Raw genomic sequence first — 22,608 nt, 5'->3', positions numbered from 1 at the left:
TGGATTGGAAAAAAAAAATCTGTCTATTTGCTGCCCACAAGAAACACACCTCATCAACAAAGATGCACACACACCTAAAGTGAAAGGATGGAAAAAGATATCCCATGCTAACAGAAACCAAAAAAGAGCTGGTGTAGCCATCCTAATATCAGAAAAAATACACTTTAACACAAAAACTGTCAAAAGAGACAAAGAAGGGCACTATGTAATGATTAAGGGATCAATTCAACAGGAAGATATAACTATTATAAACACATATGTGCTTAATTACAGGGTACCTGACCATTTAAAAGAAATGTTAACAGAACTAAAGGAAGACATAGACTCCAATACAATAGAAATCGGGGACTTGAATAACCCACTTTCAGCAATGAACAGATCAATCAGACATAAACAACAGAGTTAATCAACACTATAAACCAAATGGACCTAACAGATATTTACAGAACTTTCCATCCTACAGTTGCAGAATACACATTCTTCTCAGCAGTGCATGGAACTTTCTCTAGGATTGACCACATGCTATGCCATAAAGCAAGTCTCAACAAATTCAAAAAAAATCTAAATCATACCTTGTATCTTTTCAGACCACAATGCAATGAAGCTGGAAATCAAGAACTCAGGAATCTCTAGAACATATGCAAACACATGGAGACTGAACAACATGCTCACAAATGAACACTGGGTCATAGGAGAAATCAAAAGAGAAATCAAAAACTTTCTGGAAGTAAATGAAGACAACAATACAACATATCAAAACTTATGGGACACAGCAAAAGCAGTATTAGGAGGAAAGTTTATAGCAATTGGTGCCTACATCAAGAAATTGGAAAGGCACCAAGTAAATGAGCTATTAATGCATCTCAAGGATCTAGAAAAACAACAGCAAACCAAACCCAAAACTAGTAAGAGAAAAGAAATAATTAAAATTAGAGAAGAAATCAACAAAATTAAATCCAAAAACCAATAAAAAAGATTAGCTAAATGAAGAGATGGTTTTTTGAAAAAATAAACAAAATTGACACACCATTGGCCCAATTAACCAAACAAAAAAGAAAAGACCCAAATTAATAAAATTGGAGATGAAAAAGGAAACGTAACAATGGACACCTCAGAAATAAAAGAATCACCAGAAATAACTACAAAGAACTGTGTGCCAACAAACTGGGAAACTCAGAAGAAATGGATAAATTCCTAGACACATACAAAACCTATCTAAATTGAGCCATGAAGACACAGAAAACCTAAACAGACCAATAACCAAGATGGAAGTTTAATCAGTAATAAATACCTTACCAGCAAAGAAAAGCCCAAGACTGGATGACTTCACTGCTGAATTACCAGACCTTTAAAGAAGAACTAACTCCAATTCTTCTCAAACTATTCAAAACAACTGAAAGAGGGAATCCTCTCAAATTCCTTCTATGAAGCCAGCATGAGCTTAATTCCTAAACCTGAAAAAGATGCAACAGAAAAAGAGAACTACAGACCAATTTCCCTGATGAACATAGATGCAAAAATCCTCAATAAAATTCTAGCAAATTGGATCCAACAACACATCAGAAAGATCATTCACCTAGACCAAGTGGGATTTATCCCTGTATGCAAGGATGTTTCAACATTCACAAATCAAATAATGTGATACATCACTTTAACAAACTGCAGAACAAAAACCATATGATTATCTCAATAGATGTAGAGAAAGCATTTGATAAAACACAACACCCTTTCATGATGAAAATTCTAAGCAAATTGGGTAGAGAAGGAACATTCCTCAAAACAATCAAGGCAATTTATGACAAACCCATGGCCAACATCCTATTGAATGAGGAAAAGTTGGAAGCATTCCCACTGAGATTTTCAACCAGACAAGGATGCATGCCCACTCTCACCAATGCTATTCAATATAGTTCTGGAAGTTTTAAACAAGAAAAACAAATCAAAGGGATACATATTGGGAAGGAGGAAGTCAACCTACTCCTGTTTGCAGATGACATGATTCTATACATAGAGGATCAAGAACACTCCACTAAGAGACTATTGGAACTCATAGAGGAGTTTGGTAAAGTAGCAGGATTTAAAATCAATACAAAAAATCAATAGCCTTTGCATACACAGACAATGCCATGGCTGAGAAAGAACCTCCAAGTTCAATCCTATTCACAATAGCTATAAAAAATCAAATACCTTGGAATAAATTTAATGAATGATGTCAAAAAGCTCTATGATGAGAATTACAAAACATTAAAGAAAGAAGTAGAAGAAGATACATGAACATGGAAGAATCTTCCATGTTCATGGATTGGAAGAATCAATATCATCAAAATGTCCATACTTCCTAAAGCAATATACAGATTCAATTTGATACCAATCAAAATACCAAAGACATTCTTCTCAGATATAGAAAAAAATGATGCTGAAATTCATATGGAAATACAGGAGACCATGAATAGCTAAAGCAATCTTACACAACAAAAACGAAGTTGGAGGCATCACAATACCAGATTTAAAGATATACTACATGGCAGTTATAATCAAAACAGCCTGGTACTAGTACAAAAACAGATGGATCAAACAATGGAACAGAATATGAATGCCAGAAATCAATCCAAGCATCTACAACCAACTTATATTAGACAAAGGAGCTAAAACCAATCCCTGGAGCAAGGACAATCTCTTCAACAAATGATGCTGGAAAAACTGGATTTCCACATGCAGACGTATGAAGCAAGACCCCTACGTTACACCTTAAACAAAATCCATTCAAAATAGATTAAAGACCTAAATCTACAACCTGACATCATCACATTATTAGGAAGCATTGAGAAAATCTGGAAAGACACTGGCATAAGCAAAGAGTTCTTAGAAAAGAATTCAAATTGAGAAGATTCTGTACTGGAAAGGAAACACTCACAAAGTGACAAGGCAACTGACAGAATAGGAGAAGTTATTTGCAAACTATACAACTGATAAAAGATTAATAACCAGAATATATAGAGAGATCAAGAAACTCAACAAGAACAAAACAAACAGCTCAGTAAAGAAATGAAAAAAGGACTTAAAGTGGTATTTTTAAAAGAGGAAATCCAAATTGCAAACAGATAAACAGATACATGAAAAAATGCTCAGGATCACTAGCCCTCAAGGAACTGCAAATCAAAACTACCATGAGGTTTCACCTCACCCTTGTTTGAATGGCTTTCATACAGAAATCAACAAACAAGAAATGCTGCAGAGGATGTGGGGGAAAAGTTACCCTAATCCACTGTTGGTGGCAATGTAAACTGGTAAAGCCACTATGGAAGACAGTACGACAATACCTCAGAAGTCTGAATACAGACTTATTATATAACCTAGCCTTCCCACTCCTGGGAATTTACCCAAGGAAAATGAAATTAGCATATGAAAGAGTATCTGAACCCCCATGTTTATTGCAGCTCAATTCACAATAGTTAAGACATGGAATCAACCCAAATGACCATCAACTGAAGACTGGATAAAGAAATTATGGGATATGTACACCATGGAATACTACACAGAGGTAAAAAAAAAAATGAAATCCAGTCATTTGCAACAAAATGGATGAATCTGGAGAACATCATACTTAGTGAAATAAGCCAGTCCCAAAGCAGCAAATACCATATGCTCTCCCTGACCTGTGATAGCCAATAGAACATCTAAAAGGCAATCTGTAGAAGTAAATTGACACTTTGAGAAGCAATGACTTGAACAGCCCTTGTCTTGACTGTTGAGGAACAGCTTTTTTTATATACTATTTGTTGAACTCTTTAATAGAGTTTATCATATCTGTATAAAGTCAACTGAAAATAGATCTTAGTAAAAAATAAGAGCTGGAATAAGAGAGGGAAGAGAAAGATGGGTGGGAGTATGGGTGGGAGGGCGGGCAAGGTGGGAAGAATCACCATATTCCTAAAGTTGTAATTATGAAGTGTATGAAGTTTGTAACTGTAAAGCTATATAGTTCTGTATACATTCCTGTGGACTTACTTCTAAGGGTACAGTTTAAAACTTGCCATGGGATCCCAAATCCCTTTAAGCTGGGTGGTAAAAATACCATTTTAAGTGTTAAAGTGATCTAGCCGGCGCCGCGGCTCACTAGGCTAATCCTCCGCCTAGCGGCGCCGGCACACCGGGTTCTAGTCCCGGTCGGGGCGCCGGATTCTGTCCCGGTTGCCCCTCTTCCAGGCCAGCCCTCTGCTGTGGCCAGGGAGTGCAGTGGAGGATGGCCCAGGTGCTTGGGCCCTGCACCCCATGGGAGACCAGGAAAAGCACCTGGCTCCTGGCTCCTGCCATCGGATCAGCGCGGTGCGCCGGCCGCAGCGCGCCGGCCGCGGCGGCCATTGGAGGGTGAACCAACGGCAAAGGAAGACCTTTCTCTCTGTCTCTCTCTCTCACTGTCCACTCTGCCTGTCAAAAATAAAAAAAAAAAAAAAAAAAAAAAAAAATACCATTTTAAGTGTTAAAGTGATCATACAGGTAGGATTAAGTGTCTGGTAGTAATAATAGATATAATTAAAAAGGAGTGACTGCTCCAACATGAGAAGCAGTCCACTAAGCAGACTCATGGAATGACAATCACTTTAAGTAGCACTCTGACTTCAGAATCAGTCCTTAAGGCATTCCAGACTGGCTGAAAAGCCCAGAAGAGTGTTTCAGGCATGGAAAGACAAGACACTGTGGCAAAAAATGTCCTACATGAAGGACCTCAGTAGGTGAAACTCCAATGGAAAGAAGTGGTCATGACAGCTCATAGCAAGAGTTTCGGGTGATTGCTGACATCATAAATAAGAGTGCCAACTGTTAAATCAACAATGGGAGTCACTGGGTTCATGCTCCCCACGTAGGATCTCTGTCCTTAATGTGTTTAACTATGAAACTCAAAAACAACACTACTAGTCGAACCATACCCTATACCTGGTTCGGTTGTGTGAGTTCAGCCTGTTGAAATCCCTGCTTAGTATATACTAAGTTGATCTTCAGTATATGAAGGTAATTGAAAATGAAACATGATGAAGGGCGGGATGGGAGAGGGAGTGGGTGAGGGGAGGGCCATGGGAGGGAGGGAGGTTGTGGGGGGGAGCCACAACAATATAAAAGTTGCATTTTATATTCTACTTAAAACTATTGGTTGAACTCTGTAATTAATACACAATTACTCTTAGGTGTTTAATTAATGCTATAACTAGTACTCAAATAGTATTTTACACTTTGTGTTTCTGTGTGGGAGCAAAATGTGGAAATCTTTACTTAATATACGCTAAATTGATCTTCTGTATATAAAGATAATTGAAAATTTTAAAAAAAAAAGAAGTGGTCATGAAAGAAGAATGTACTTTTCTCTGAAAGGAGGAGCGAACTTCTACTTTGCTAATGACCTTGTCTAAATACTGAAGGAGTTTGTGAATTCAAAAGGCTTCCATAGCCTAGGAAGCTCATGTCAAGAGCCTCACATGATCACTGACATCATACATCAGAGTGTTAATTGTTAAATTAATAACAGAAATCACTGTGCACTAACTTCCCATGCAGGACTTCTGTCTTCAAAGAGTTGTATTATGAGAGTTAACAGTAAAATTCTTCTCAAAGATTTATTTCATTTTAGTGTATTAAGTAGAGGATATTCTAATGTCTTATAAGTTTTAGTTATGCCTAAGTGTCCAACTCCATTGCTTGTTTTCTTAGATGCTTCCTTAATTAATGATAAAACTTGTTCTCAAGGACTTATTTTCTTTTCATGTATTAAGTGGAGGATATTCTTATGTCTCATAAGTTATAGTTATGTCTAAGTGCTCATAAAAGATGTATCATTCTTGGGTGCTCTTTTAAAGTTAATTTTCTCAGCGCCACGGCTCAATAGGCTAATCCTCCACCTAGCGGCACCAGCACACCGGGTTCTAGTCCCGGTCGGGGCGCCAGATTCTTTCCCGGTTGCCCCTCTTCCAGTCCAGCTCTCTGCTGTGGCCCGGGAAGGCAGTGGAGGATGGCCCAAGTGCTTGGGCCCTGCACCCCATGGGAGACCAGGAGAAGCACCTGGCTTCTGGCTTCGGATCAGTGCGGTGCACCGGCCGCAGCGCGCCAGCCATGGCGGCCATTGGAGGGTGAACCAACAACAAAAGGAAGACCTTTCTTTCTGTCTCTCTCACTATCCACTCTGCCTGTCAAAAAAAAGTTAATTTTCTAAAAAAAATGAGTGAAATTAACTTTGAGATGCAATGACTTTGAAGAGGACTTGTCTTGACTGTTGAGGAACAGTTTTTTTTGTGTGTGTGTATGAGTGTATGAGAATTTTTTAAAATTTTTTCCTATACTTAGTATAGAATTGGTCTTCTATGTAAAAAGTTAATTGAAATTGGATCTTAGTGGTGAATGGGACTGGGAATAGTAGAGGGACGAGGAGGAGATGTGGGAGTGTGGGTGCGAGGGCATGTATGGTGGGAAGAATCATTATATTCCTAAAGTTGTACTTATGAAAAGCATAAAGTTTGTATTCCATAAATAAAAAGTTTCTTTGGGAAAAAAAATGAAGATCTCAGGGCAAGTGTTGTGGTGTAGTGGGTAAAGCTGGCACCTGCAGTGCTGGCATCCCATATTGGTACCAGTTCAAGTCCCAGCTGATCCATTTCTGATCCACCTCCCTGCTAATATGCCTGGGAAAGCAGCAGAAGATAGTCCAAGTAGTTGGACACTTACACCCATGTGGAAGACCTGGAACAAGCTCCTGACTCTTGACTCCTGACTTCAGACCAGCGCAGCCTTGGCTGTTGCAGCCATTTGGGCATTAACCAGCAAGTGAAAGATCTTCCTTCTCTCTCTTTCCGTAACTCTGCCTTTCCATTAAATAAAAAATCTTTTTTTTTTTTTTTAATGAAACTGTTGGGGCCGGTGCTGTGGCATAGTAGGTAAAGGGGCTGCCTGCAGTGCCAGCATCACATATGGTGCTTATTTAAGTCCCAGCTGATCCACTTCCAATTCAGCTCTCTGCTATGGCCTGGGAAAACAGTACAAGATGGCCACGTCCTTGGGCCCTTGCACCCACATGGCAGACCTGGAAGAAGCACATGGTTCCTGGCTTCGGATTGGCACAGCTCCAGCCACTGGGGCCAATTGGAGAGTGAATCAGTGGAGGGAAGACCTCTCTCTCTCTCTCTCTCTCTCTCTCTCTCTCTGCCTTTCCTCTCTCTCTGTGTAACTGACTTTCAAATAAATAAAATAAATCTTTTTTTTCTTTTTTTTTATTTGACAGAGTTAATGAGAGAGAGAGACAGAGAGAAAGGTCTTCCTTTTTCCATTGGTTCACCCCCCAAATGGCCGCTACAGCCAGAGCTACGCCGATCTGAAGCCAGGAGCCAGGTGCTTCCTCCTGGTCTCCCATGGGAATGCAGGGGCCCAAGCACTTGGGCCATCCTCCACTGCCTTCCCAGGCCACAGCAGAGAGCTGGACTGGAAGAGGAGCAACTGGGACTAGAACCTGGTGCCCATACAGGATGCCAGCACTGCAGGTGGTGGATTAACCAAGTGAGCCACGGTGCTGACCCCAATAAAATAAATCTTTTAAAAAAATGTAAGCACATTCTTACCATACCATTCAGAAATTACCCTCCCAGGTATGTACTCAAACAAGTGAAAGAATTAGGTCCACACAAAAACTGCACATGAATTTTTTTTTAATTTTTTTTATTTGACAGAATTAGAGAGAGAGAGAGAGAAAGGTCTTTCTTCTGCTGGTTCACCCCCCAAATGGCCGCTATTGCCCGCTCACTGCGCCGATCCGAAGCCAGGAGCCAGGTGCTTCTCCTGGTCTCCCATGGGGTGCAGGGCCCAAGCACTTGGGCCGTCCTCCACTGCCCTCCCAGGCCACAGCAGAGAGCTGGACTGGAAGAGGAGCAACCGGGACTAGAACCCGGCGCCCATATGGCATGCCGGCACCACAAGGCAGAGGATTAACAAAGTGAGCCATGGCGCCGGCTCCCCATGAATATTTTTTTAAAATATTTATTTATTTATTTATTTGAAAGTCAGAGTTGCATAGAGAGGAGAGGCAGAGCGAAAGCGAGAGAGAGAGGTCTTCCATCGATGGTTCACTTCCTTTTTTTTTTTTTTTTTTTTTTACAGGAAGAGTTAGACGGTGAGAGAGAGGGAGAGAGAGAGAGAAAGGTTTTCCTTTTTCCGTTGGTTCATCCCCCAAATGGCCGCTATAGCTGGAGCTATGCTGATCCGAAGCCAAGTGCTTCCTCCTGGTCTCCCAAGTGGATGCAGGGCCCAAAGACCTGGGCCATCTTCCACTGCCTTCCTGGGCCACCGCACAGAGCTGGACAGGAAGAGGAGCAACCAGGACAGAATCCAGTGCCCCAACCGGGACTAGAACCTGGGGTGCCGGTGCTGCAGGCGGAGGATTGGTCTAGTGAGCCGCGGCGCCAGCTCAGTTCACTTCCTAATTGGCCGTAACAGCCAGAGCTGCACCGATCCGAAGCCAGGAGCCAGGAGGTTCTTCTGGGTCTCCCATATGGGTGCAAGGGCCTAAGGACTTGGGCCATCTTCCACTGCTTTCCTAGGCCATAGCAAAGAGTTGGATAGGAAGTGGAGCAGCCAGGTCTCGAATCAGCACCCATATGGGATGCCAGCACTTCAAGCCAGGGTGTTAACCTGCTGTGCCACTGTGCTGGCACCTGCATATGAATATTTACAGCAGCTTTATTCATAATTGCCACTAAGATGTCCTTCAGAATTGAATGGATAAATTAAATAAGATACAGTCAATGATATACTATTCAGCACTAAAAAGAAATGAGATATCAAGCCATGAAAAAAATAATGGAAGAACCTTAAATGCATATTACTGAGTGAAAGAAGCCAACCACAAAAAATCTACCTCCTGTGTAATCCCTACTCTATGACATTATGGAAAATGCAAGATTATAGAGACAATAAATAGATCAGTGGTTGCCAGAAGTTGGGAGGGAGGGAGAGGTAAATAGGAGGAGCACAGAGGAATTTTAGGGCAGTGAAATCATTCTGTGTGATACTATAATGGTGAATACATGCCATTATATTGCCAAACCCATAGAATGCACAATACAAGTGACCCTAATGTAAACTATGGACTTCAGGAGATAATGGTTTGTGAATGGAAGTTCATCAGCTGTAATCAATGTACCAGTCTGGCAGTGGGAGGTGAGGTGTAGACAATTGGGAAGGCTGTTGTGTGGAAGAGGGATACAGGGTGTTTATGGGAGCCCTTGTACTTTCTGTTCAATTTTTCTATTAACTTAAAACTTTTCTTTAAAAAAGGTCTATTTAAAAACAGAAGAAGTCTCCCCTTTTTTATTTCTTAAAAAAAAAAAAAATTTTCAGGGCCCAGCACTGTGGCATAGCAGGTAAAGCCACAGCCTGCAGTGCCAGCATCCCATATGGGTGCCAGTTCAAGTCCTGGCTACTCTACTTATAATTCAGCTCTCTGCTATGAACTGAAGAGCAGTAGAAGATGGCCCAACTCCTTCAGCCCCTACATCCACATGGGAGACCAGGAAGAAGCTCCTGGCTCCTGGCTTCGGATTGGTGCATCACTGGCCATTTGGCCAATTGTGGAGTGAACCAGCAGATGGAAGACCTCTCTGCAGTGTGAATCAGCAGAGGGAAAATCTCTCTCTCTCTCTCTTTCTCTCTCTCTCTCTCTCAGCTTCTCCTCCTCTCTCTGTGTAACTCTTTCAAATAAATAAACAAATCTTTGAAAAAAATGTCAAATACCAAAAAAGACACAGAAAAGCTGTGGAAATAGTGGGTGATCCTGGGCCTGGCTGGGAGACTGCCTGCCTAGCCCATGCATGTGGTTAAAAGAGCATGGCACACCATGCCTCCCGGGAAAGACACTGGTTGGGGGACAGCATACTGGGAGCCACACATGATCTGACTGCTGGCAGGCGGCAGAAGCTCCAGGCACATTTCCCCCACCTCCACTTTCTGTTGTGAGGTCTTGTAATTGTCAACTAGGTAAACAGCTCCCAGGTGTGGCCCAGACCCATAAGACCAGGGTAAGGCTACATGGGCTATGTGACCTTCAAGCTGACTGGAGAAGCACAACAGTGCCAGTATCAGCTTTTTCCTATAGAATTAGTGGTTTTTTAAAAAATGTTTTATAGAAAGCTTTTATTTAATAAATATAAATTTCATAAATACAACTTTTGGATTGTAGCAGTTCTTGCCCTCATACCTGCCCTACAACCCTCAAACCATCCCACTTCTTCCTCCCTCTCCCATCCCATTGCTCATTAAAACTATATTTGCTGCAATACTGATACACAGACATTTTTTTCTTTTACCTTTCTTTTTTGTTTTTTTGTTTTTTAATTTTAGCTTCCATGTATAAGAGAGAACATGTAGAATTTGTCTTTCTGGGTCTGGCTTATTTCACTCAACATTATGTCTTCTGGTTGCATCCACTTTGCTATAAGTGGTAGAATTCATTATTTTTTGTAGCTGAATAATATTCCATTGTGTATACATACCAAATTTTCTTTATCCAGCCATCTGATGATGGACACCTTGGTTGATTCCATGTTTGGGCTATTGTGAACAGTGCTGCTGTAAACATGATTTTGCAGGTATCTCTTTGATACATTGTGCTGAAGTCTTCTAGGTATTTACCTAGTAGAGGGATTGCTGGATCATATGGCAAGTCTATTTACAGTTTTTTAAGAAATCTCCACTCTGCTCACACTGTTTTCCACAGGGGCTGCACTAATTTACATTCCCACCAACAGTGTATAAGTGTTCCCCTTTGTCCACATCCTAGCCAGCATTTGTAACTCTCCACGTTTTACATTTTAGTCATTCTGACAGGGGTGAGGTGATATCTCATTGTGGTTTTGATTTACATTTCTCTGATGCCTAGTGATGTTGATCAGTTTTTCATATATTTGTTGGCTATTTGTATTTCTTTTTTTAAGAACTGTCTATTGAAGTCCTTTGCCCATCTCTCAAACAGATTTTTTTTTATTGTTGTTCAGTTTTTCAAGTTGCTGATATATTCGGAATATTAATCCATTGTCAGATAGGTGGTTTGCAAATATCTTTTCTCATTCTGTTGGATGTCTCTTCACCCTATTGATCATTTCCTTTGCTGTACAAAAGCTTCTGAGTTTGATGTAGTCCCATTTGTTTAGTTTTGCTTTTGTTGCCTGTGCTGTGAGGGTCTTGTCCAGGAAGTCCTCCCCTACACCAATGTCTTGGGAGTTTTCCCTATTTTTTTTCCATCAGCTTCATAGTCTGAGGTCTCTGATCCATCCCGAGTTGATTTTTGTATATGATGAGAGGTATGGATCTTATTTTATTCTTCAACATATAAACATCCAGTTTTGCCAGCACCATCTGTTGAAGAGATTATCCTTACTCCACTATATGAGCTGGACATTTCTGTCTAAAATCAGTTGGCTATATGTTTGTGGATTAATTTCTGGGCTATTTGATCGATCCCCATTGATCAATCTATCAGTTTTTATGCCAGTATCAAGCTGTTTTAATTACTATAACCTTGCAGTATGCTTTGAAATCAGATACTGTGATGCCTCTAGCTTGTTTTTTCTTGCTCAGGATCACTTTGGTTATTCTGGGTCTTTTGTGATTCCATATGAATTTCAGGATTTTTTTTCCTATCTCTGTAAAGAATGCCACTGATATTTTGATAGGGATTGCATTGAATCTGTAAATTGTTTTAGCTAATATAGACATTTTAATGATATTGATTCTTCTGATCCATGAGCAAGAAATATCTTTCTATTTTTTGTGTCCTTGATGACTTCTTTTATCAATGTTTGATCATTTTCATTGTAGAGATCTTTCATTTCATTGGTTAAATTTATTCCTAAAAATTTATTTTGTCACTTTTATGAATGGAATTTCTTTCTTGATTTCTCTTTCTGTGAATTCATCATTAGCATACAAAAAAGCTACTTTATTTTTTGTATGTTTTGTAACCTGCAACTTTATTGAACTGGTTTATCAATTCTAACAGTTTTTGGTGGAGTATTTATGTTTTCCCATGTACAACATCATGTCATCTGCAAACATGGATAATTTGACTTCCTCTTTTCCAATTCTGATGCCCTTTATTTCTTTCTCCTCTTTAATTGCTCTCGCTAAAACTTCCAGTACTATATTGAATAAGAGTGGTAAAATGGACTTGTTCTAGATCTGAGAGGAAATACTTTCAGTGTTTCCCCATTCAGCGTGATATGATATTGGTTGTTAGTTTGTGAGATATTATAACTTTGAGGAATGTTCCTTCTACACCTAATTTGTGGAGGATTTTTATCATGGAGGGGTGTTGAATCTTACCAAACACGTTCCCTGCATTTATAAGATGATCATATGGTTCTTGTTCTTCATTCTGTTGATGTGATATATGATGTTTATTCATTTGCAGATGCTGAGCCACCTTTGCATTTCAGGGCTGCCCAAGGTCAAATCATCATTATTTAGTTGTTGTTTTTGCTTTATTGGAGGGGGAAAGGGGAGAACTGATTTATTTGTGAGATAATATGGAAATCTTGGGGGACATTCTGAAGAGTTTCTAAGTTTTGGTCTGCACACATCAGAAATCCAAATAACCACAGAAGCCAAGTGGATACTAAAATAAGTAATATGAGCAATGTGTGGAACTAGGGAAGGTAAAACAGAAACACTATGGGCCTTGGGAGGACATTTTGCCAAGCACTCAAGATACTCATACCCGGAGCTGGTTCAAGTCTCCAGTACTCAACCTCAGACCCAGATTCCGGCTAGCACACACCTTTTAAGGTAGCAGATGATAATTCAAGTACATGGGTCCCTGCCACACAGGGGAGAACTGGATAGAGTTCCCAATGCCTGGCTTTGACCTGGCCCAGTCCTGACTATTGTGGACATTTTGGGAAGTGAGCCATTAGATAGAAAATCTCCCTCAGTGTGTGTGTCTTACAACAAGAAAATGAAAAGTCAGCTACAAAAAACTGGATCTAAAACAGTTTATCTTCTTACTGAAAAAGAACAGCAACATTAAAAATACTGAACTGCCATATTATATTTAGAAATACAGATCAGAAGAGTAGGATGTGTGACTTGGGAATGAGTCCTAGAAGGCCTATGGTAACTGGAGTTTTGCTACTCAAGAGAGAATAGACAGCTCACACAGCTGCATAGAAGAACAGCTGTCATAGAGCACGGTCTACAAGTATCACAGGTGCACATTGACAGAAGCCTCCCCAGTGTTAGAGTGTGGCTGGGAGATGGGACACAAGGTTAGCCAAGATACATCTCCATTCCCTCAGGAACTAGTCCTGGTACCTGCAGGGAAGGACAGCAGATGTGAAGGTAGATAACATGAGAAGATTGTGACTCAGTCGAGGATGATCCAATGACAGCAAGATGGGGTGCATTTGTTCTTTGGGGATAGGACAGTCTTTTATAGAAATTGTATTCTAGTTGTCTCTGGAAATCCAACACTCCAGCCTGCCTCAGGTTGTAGTAATTTCTCAGACCACATAGTTGGTTTTGAGTTGTGCATTTTGATATTTCTTGAAAACTGCAGATGAAGGCAGGTGTGAGGTCGCAGTTACTGCTGCCCTCTCACAAATACATGAGCAACATTTGTCTGAGGGTGGAGTTGTGCACGAGGACAAAGAAGCATGGAAACAGAGAGGAATTGAGTCCTGTTTTCATCATCTGAGTTCTGATAAGCTGTTTATTGAGACATAACAATGGTTTAACTGTTGAACTGTGCATTCGACTTCTTACAAAATAAGAAACACCAAGTGCTTAGAAGGACAAGGCTTCAACAGAAAGGAGATATAGCAAATTTTGGATTGTAAATTTCTGTAGTGAAATGTATTCATTCACACGGGGGTAGCACCTTAAAGTAAAGCAGTCCAAACACATCTCATTGAAAAAATTACTTTCAGGCAAGGATCTAGAGAGAGGCAGCGAGTCATGTGCATAGGGGGTAGGAGTGGGACTGGGGTGGCCCCTAGATAGGGACACACCTGGTGTCTTCAAGGGATAGCAAAAGGGCCAGGGAACTAAGGAAGAGTGAATGGGAAGAAGAATGAGGGATTTGTCCTGAAAAGCAGCTGGCTTTGGAAGATCATGTAGACACATGAGCATTTAAATTGCTTTAAATTTTACCCAAAGTGAAATGAAGAAGCACTGGAGATATTTAGCAGAGTTGCATGATCTGAATTATATTTTAAAAGGACCACTATAGCTGCTGTGGAGGTGTCAAAGGTGCGAGCAGAAAATCTAGTGACAACACTTCTCCCATTACCCAGTGAGACCATGTATAGCCGTGGAGACAGTGACAAATGGTCGGATTCTGCATGTGTTATGAAGGTAGAAACAACAGACTTCCCTGACAGGTTGGGTGTGTGATGAAAGAGAAAGGGAGGCCATTAAAGAATTAGACATGATGGAGTTAGCTTCAACTGAGATGAGAAATATGCAGAGAAGATTATGAGTAATAATCACTATCTCCACTGAGGACATGTTAAGTCTGATATATGCACCTACTAGATATCCAAGAGGAGATGTGGAGGACAAAGTTGTAGAAGTTCAGGGTCCTGGAGAAATAGCTGGGCCGAAGACTTGAGCATTGTTAGAAAACTGGTAGTGTTTACATCTGAGAGACTAGATACAATCCTGAAGGGATGTATGCAGATACAGAAGAGAGAAAAATGACAGATTCCTGGGAATCTCCTACAGCAACAGTGCAGGATGGAGGGGAAGAACTGGGGAAAGATACTGAGAACAGGGGTCATGAAACATGGCTCAGATGTGGACCCTTTTCCTAGTCACCTCTTGGACAAGAAGAAATGTCTTTTTGTACACCCAGAACTTGGGACACCTCTTCCCCAGACTCCTCAGTTCCATCAACAGTGGTCAAGGGTTAGGCCTTTGTACTTGGAAGAAGAAGGTCTTCCGCTGATGGGTTTGATAGTTTGTGCACTCAGAGTTGATTGCTACCTGCTCCTTAACAAGTCTGACCTAGGAACAACCTTCCTGTGATAGAAACCGGATGAAAGCCTGGTGAGACCAGCTCTGGGGCTCTCAAGGCACACAGCCATGTGGGTAGGGAGGCAAGGAATGTGCACAGGGCTGTAGCCACCCTTTCCTGATTTATATGTATTGTAAGTTTCTATTGAGCTTTGAAATAAAGAAGGAACACAACTCTACATAGGTGTACCTATTTCATTCAAGGCATTTTTATGAAGTCTCACTACAATAATATCCTGTAAGTAACACTCTCACTCATTTTTTAGAGATGTTATAGACTTTCACCTATGCTCAGGATCCAAGGTGCTCCACCATCAGACTTACTATGTTTGTGGATCTGCAAAGAATTTTAATGTGTGCTTGATAGAAGCAATAAAGTACATAAAATTATAAACTTATGTGTTAATCATTCACTCACAATAAAAAAAAATACAGAACACTTCTGTGAATGCTCTAACATCAGTTGTCTCAATTCTTGTCTATGAAACACATTACATAATTTTGTATGCAATTTTACCTAGAGCTTTAACTTAGAAAACACTACCTTGAAAAATATTTTCATGGAAAGATTATGGATCCCAGGAGAACATGAAAACCTGAAGCTCAGGGGCAATGATGTGGCCATATTCATAAAATTCTGTAGAAATGAGAAGCTAAATGCAGGTATTATGTTCTCATCATTATGAAAGGTACTCTAATTATTTGCTTCTTCAGATTCACCATCAAACTGATGGAAGATGTAATTCTTGTAATAATTTATTCCCCTTTGTTCTGATTTCATGAGAAAATGCAGTATGTTACAAGGTGATTTCTTCTATCTCAGTTTGAGTAAAGGTCCCTGAGAAATAAAGGCCCTCTCAAAAGGAGTTGCTATCCACCTAAAAAGAGACAAAACCATGAGTCCTAGTTGTAATGCTTCAACTTCAGGAGTAAGAAAAGCAAACAGGCATGTTCTGGCTCACCATACACAGCACAGAGTGGGCAAAGCAGCCCTGGGTACCACACTGACACTTTGATGAGATAAATTTTTATCTGTTAAATGCTTTATGCTACATATTTCACACACATACACAAGCTGCAACATTATCTTTTTTACAAACATATGTGTAGATGTTGTCATTGTTTTATAAATTACAAAACACAATCATAAAGTGAATGAGTAACTGACCAATTCATGAAGACTCTCATGCAGAATGAACCAGGGCTAGCACTCTATATCGCATCATTTTACAGATGCTGCCTTGCAGAACGCGAGCGGGATTCTTGTGTACCCTGAGATGTCATTATGTGACCATTACCCGTGAATGCATTTTCCAGTTCCTAAGGAAACCACTCTGCTTTATCTCTCTCCAGATGCACCTCTCCAAATTTCCATCTGAGCTCTACAGAACTTGTTCACAGTTGAAGAAAAGAAAGGCTCAGCCCATTCATCTTTCAGGATCAAGATCTGCTTTTGTTCAATGCCCTTCAGGGGAAATATGTAGGAGTTCCTATAACAAATATGGGGAAGGCACAGGACCAACTTCCCAAAATCAAAATTGATGGATAGCCAAGCTATCTAACTGAGTTAAATCCTATCCCATTCTCTGCATTTAATTGAAGAACTTGTACCTTAGGATTGTGACTGTCCTGTAAATTGTGTGCACTGTTGCTTTCAGAGACAGCTTCTGCATGAGGAAAGCTGCATGTGTGAGATTATTGACCATTGGCATCTCCCTATCAGCAGGTTCAAGGCAGACATTGCCCAAGTACCCTGGGGCTTAAGAAATGGCAAGTGTTGCACATTCTATTTTTGCACACAGGCTCTGTTTAAGGGAGGTGTTGACCAATCCTGAGGCTAGTGTACTACACAGTGGTTTTTAACCATAGATGCAGATGTCTTTTCCTCAGAAAATATCTTACAATGTTCATTGATTTTAAAAAATGACTATTCTAGGACATAATTTCAGCTATTCCTCTCAGTAGAAGTGCAAATAAGGTCTGCACATGTGCTGCTACATTAGGTTGCAAGGGAAAACATAGTAATAAAACAACAAAGAGCCCAAAAGGATTGGTTTTTTCTTTTTTCTTTTTCAAATTCCTTCATTTTACTCTCACCAATACTCTTCTTGTTAGAATGGACCTATGGAGCCAGTGTTGCAGCAGTGCTTGCCACACCAGCATTCCATATTGGAGCATAAGTCAAGTTCCAGATGGTCCATTCCTATTCAGCTTCCTGCGAATACACCTGAGAAGGCAGGGGATGATGGTTCAAGTGCTCGGGCCCCTGCCGCCCATGTAGGAGACCTGGATGGAGTTTCTGGCTCCTGGCTTTGACCTGGCCCAGACCTGGTTGTTGGGCCATGCAGAAAATGAATCAGCAGCTAAAAGATCTCTCTCTCCCTCTCTCCACACCCCCCGACATCACTCTGCCTTTCAAATAAATAAATAAAACCTTTTAAAAGTGGAACTAAATATTTTGAATTAAATGGTAAGAATTTCTCACATTTTTTTGTAATGACATTTTATTTTTTTCACAAAGGAAGCAAGGGTGGATATACAAACATTATGAAATGAGGGAAAAAGTGTATTTTTTAAAAGATTATTTATTTATTTATTTGAGAGGTAGAGTTACAAACAGTGAGAGGGAGAGACAGGTCTTCCTTCTGTTGGTTCACTCCCAATTGGCCACAACGGCTGAAGCTGCGCCCATCCAAAGCCAGGAGCCAGGCGCCTATTCCCGGTCTCCCATGTGGGTGTGGCTGGATTGGAAGAGGAGCAGCCAGGACTAGAACCAGTGCCCATATGGGATGCCAGCACTGCAGGCAGAGGATTAACCTATTGTGCCACTGCACCGGCACCGGTGCATTATTTTGTAATGGTATAATTTACTGAAGAAAACATTTATCACTATCTTCATCCCAAATAATATGATGTCTACTTTTTACTTTATATAAATAAATATATATTTGTATTTCTGACTTCCACATATGAGAGATAACGTATTTTTCTATATCTGGCTTACTTTACTTAGCATAATGACCTCTAATTTCATCTACTTTGTTACAAATGCCACAATTTCATTCTTTTTATGGCTGAGTAATATCACATTTGGTACGTATACCATATTTTCTTTATCCATTCATCCACTGATGGACAGTGGGGGTGATTCCATATCTTTGCAATTGCAAATGGTGCTGCAATAATCATGGGAATGTTGGTCTGCTGACTGCATTTCCTTTGGATATATTCCCAGAAGTGGGATAGCTGGGTCATATGGTAGATCTAGTTTTAGATTTTTTAAAAGCCTCCATACTGTTTTCCATAGTGGCTGTCCTAGTTTAAATTTCCACCAAGGCCGGTGCCGTGGCTCAATAGGCTAATCCTCCGCCTTGCGGCCGGTGCCGGCACACCAGGTTCTAGTCCCGGTTGGGGCACCGGATTCTGTCGCGGTTGCCCCTCTTCCAGGCCAGCTATCTGCTATGGCCCAGGAGTGCAGTGGAGGATGGCCCAAGTCCTTGGGCCCTGCACCCACATGGGAGACCAGGAGAAGCACCTGGCTCCTGCCTTTGGATCAGCGCGATGCACCGGCCGCAGCGTGCTGGCCGCGGTGGCCAATGAAGGGTGAACCAACGGCAAAAGGAAGACCTTTCTCTCTGTCTCTCTCTCTCTCTCACTGTTCACTCTGCCTGTCAAAAAAAAATTTTTTTCCACCAAGTCTATTAAGGTTTCCTTTTCTCTTTAGCCTTGCCAGCACTTTTGTTTTTGTTTTTGTTTTTTTTTTTTATAATATCCTCTCTAACTAGAGTGAGATAATATCTCATTGTAATTTTCATTTGCATTTCCCTGATGACTAGCAATACTGAGAATTTTCTCAAGTGTTTGTTGGCCATTTGTGTTTCAAGGTGTAGCTTTTGTCTGTTAAAAGCAAATTATGGGGCCAGCGCTATGGCGCACTAGGTTAACCCTCCGCCTGAGGCACCAGCATCCCATATTGGGTACCGGTTCTAGTCCCGGTTGCCCCTCTTCCAGTCCAGCTCTCTGCTGTGGCCCGGGAAGGAAGTTGAGGATGGCCCAAGTGCTTGGGCCCCTGCACCCGCATGGGAGACCAGGAGAAGCACCTGGCTCCTGGCTTCGGATCAGCGCAGCTCGGCCATTGCGGTCATTTGGGGAGTAAACCAGCAGATGGAAGACCTTTCTCTCTGTCTCTCTCTCTCTCTACTGTCTGTAACTCTACCTGTCAAATAAATAAATAAAAAATCTTAAAAAAAAAAAAGCAAATTATGACAAAGTTACATTTTACCCAAATGTATCGTGTATTTTGATTAAAGTAGACTTATATTTGCTCCTGCTTCATATTAAGAGGTCTTCTCCCAAAGTTCTTAAATGTAAAACTGGATCATTTGTGCTAATCGTGGAGGCACGAGAGGTGGGATGAAAATATGCAGAGAAAACAAGCATATGGAGAAAAAAAAAATCTTAGGGGGCATGCTCAACAGAATTTTAAAGGAAGGCTACGCTTGTGAATAGGGCAAGTGTGATATGAGCCATTTCTTAGGCCACTGTAGCAAGTCTGATGGTCATAAACACAAATACCTGCAGGATCCAGACAGGTGGCCTCACTGAGTGGACAGGATGAGGGTGGGGAGGGAGGAGTGGAGGCAGGGAAGACTCCTGAGCTGGTGTCCCCTGCCACAGAGGTGGCCACTGCTCAGCTCTAAGTGAGAGGCTACAGTGACGGAGTCTCAGTGTGGCAGTCACCATCACACGATTTTGTAAGATGAGACAGGAATGTCAATTTCATGTGGGCTTCTTAAATTGACATCCAAACCACATATTATAAGTGACACTATAAATGCCACTCAGGACTGATTTTTCTGAGCCACATACACCCCTGTGACTGAATTATATGTTTTTGCATCATATTATAGACACATGAGTATAGCTATCAAGTGCACAGAGGGGATATTTTGTGTTTAATTTATCTTCACATCTTCACCCCTTATAAAAATGACTTCTAAACAATATACATGAAAAAAAAAAAAAAAGACTTGTAGAACACCGTAAACTCTACATTGAATCCTGACCCAGGTCAATGTTGTATCCACATTTTCTTAAAATATTGGTGGTCAAATATTGCATTTGCAGATGACAGCAATATAAAATGTAAAATGTCAATTAACCTGTTGGAAAATTGTGTGGAAAAATGTATACCATTCAAAGGTCTAATTCCAGTTTCCTAAACTAGAAGGTAGACCCAAGATTTACCATCTCTTAGCGCGCAGTCTCAACCCTCCAACCTCCCACTGACCTTCCCCACTCTATACAATTCCCCACACCATCCCCTTGCACTGGACAGCTCACGTACTCCTTAAAGTCCCTGAAAACCCTGTCTACCTTTTATGATGGCCAGTTCAGTTCAAGGGGACCTTTCTTCTGGAAGTTCTCCTTGTCCAGCCAGCCCAAGTAAGTTCCTTTATCCTTAGTGCTCACAAAACCTTGTCCATACACTGGACTGGTGTTTGGCCTAGCGCTTAAGATGCTGGTTAACACACACATGTTCCATGTCAGGGTGTCTGAGTTTGATACATAGCTGTGGATTCTGAATTCAGCTTCCTGTTAATGCAGACCCTGAGAGGCATTCTCTCTCTCTCTCTCTCTCTCGCTCTCGCTCTTGCTCTCCAGCTCACAACCTCTCAAATAAAATAAAAATAAACAAATAAATAAAAGATACTCTATCAAATTGGTAAAAATTGTTTTACAAATATTCACACAGTAGTATTATCCCTGTCACACTGAGATAAAATTACATGTCTATAACTGTTTCCCCCTGCTTCTCTGAGGAGCAAGAAATAACATAGGTTTCATGTATCCAGCTACACTCATGACTTTCATACTTCTAGGAGCACAGCACACTACTCATAAAGGTCATTTTTTTGTAAATCTAGATTCATTCTTCTGTAATATCACACAGTGAAACTGAATAGGAAGGAGCACAGCCACCCCAACACTGATGACTTGGTAGAAAACAGCACAGAGAACTGAGCCCAGGGTGGACCTGCACTCGACTCCGCATGTCCGTCCTCTGGCAGATTTCACAAAATGATTTTCCTCTGGACGCTCCCAGTCATGTGATTTTACAGAAAAATAGAAGCAATATTGGAGGCCAGACTTAAGCAGGACAAAGTGAATGAAATGCAAGTGGAACAGGAAAAAATCACCTTGAAGATGTGTTCAAAGATGATTTATTATCTGCAGAATTTTGAGCACAAGCGAATTCATAGCTCAAGTTTCCAGCCAGAATGGTGAGGAGGTGGAGAACATTTGTGTGGGGGGAAGCAGGATGTTACCAAATTTGGATGTCTGTTGGGGGCCAACTGACAAACAAAAAGACTGATTGCACAAGTGGGACATAAGCCAATCTGTGGGTTTCTGCATGGGCAAGACTCAGACACCTGCTTGCTCTGCCAGCCCCACCCCCAGGCTGCTCCATATATCCAGTCCCATGTGGGGGGAAGCAGCTGCCCTCGAGCCTCAGGACAACCACTGGGTCTGTTCTCACAGGAGTTTCTGCACAGAGACTGGGTAAGTTACTGGGACAAGGAGGGGAGCCACAGGGCAGCAACTGAGGGAAGGGTGAGCTGAAGTCAGTGCCCAGGAGACGTGGTACACGTTGGGGATGGGAAGGGAATTGGATATATGACCCAGAGTGACAGCAGAGGGGCCTACAGCATGAGCCACAAAGAATGTGTCATAACTAGGCCAGGATCCGCATGGTCACTTCTCTCTCTTCTTACGGGAAACATGGCTTCAAAGCTGAACAATTTCCAACTATGTCTCTTGCCGTTGCTGGGGATCTTAGGAACAGCTGTGTCATTCCAGGCCATCCCTCCTAATTTAACCCCAGCTCAGTGGTTTGCAATTCAGCACATAAAAATGGCCAACAGCATTGTATGTGGCAGTGCAATGCGGGTAGTAAACAGTTACACAGGACACTGCAAAGGCAAGAACACTTTTCTTAATATAACTTTCAGTGATGCTGTGGGTACTTGTGTTCACACCCCAAATATGCGCTGCCTGAGAAGCTCCAGGACAAATTGCCATCAGAGCTCACACCGGGTACCTTTGACAGACTGTATCCTGACCAGAAATGCAAAGAACTACAGGCTTTGCACATATAGAAAGTTAACAAAAAATAAATCCTATGTAATTGCTTGTGCCCACAAATCTCCGAACGATTCTCCTGTATTCCCAATAGTTCCAGTTCACTTAGATGGGACAGTGTAGTTCCTGTGCCACCCCTCATCTGCCAAACTCCACGATAGCCCGAATCCCATCCCGCCACCCTGGATAGCACCGTCTGTCCTCATCACCACTCCCCAACCTCCTTCAAGCTTTGCTGAGCTGAAATGCCTGTGGACTGTTCAATAAACTGTGTGGAATCATCTAGATCTTATGTGTCTCTCTGTGTCACTCTGATGTCAGGCACAATCTGACCCAGAGACACTTCTATTACTCCGCACTAAGAGTCTGGGGGACAGTGAGCTGCAAGAATGAGATTCTGCGTGAGGAAGCAGCACAGACTTCTTC

General features: G+C 41.4%; 2 protein-coding genes across 12 annotated transcripts in view; one reads left to right on the top strand and one right to left on the bottom strand.

Moving 5' to 3' along the window:
• RNASE1 (ribonuclease A family member 1, pancreatic) overlaps positions 1 to 22,608 on the bottom strand; it is a 143,851-nt gene that overhangs the window by 70,661 nt on the left and 50,582 nt on the right. The window lies entirely within an intron of this gene.
• On the top strand, positions 21,823 to 22,305 carry RAF2 (ribonuclease 2B). The gene has a single exon (XM_089309998.1). It carries the CDS (start codon positions 21,823 to 21,825, stop codon positions 22,303 to 22,305), a length of 483 nt encoding a protein of 160 aa, XP_089166124.1.

This window comes from Oryctolagus cuniculus, chromosome 12 (genome assembly GCF_051225735.1).
Source record: "Oryctolagus cuniculus isolate XC-2025 breed Fujian yellow rabbit chromosome 12, ASM5122573v1, whole genome shotgun sequence".
In the NCBI taxonomy this organism is placed as follows: domain Eukaryota; kingdom Metazoa; phylum Chordata; class Mammalia; order Lagomorpha; family Leporidae; genus Oryctolagus; species Oryctolagus cuniculus.
Note: the sequence above shows the minus strand (reverse complement) of the source record. Positions and strands in the feature narration are given on the sequence as shown.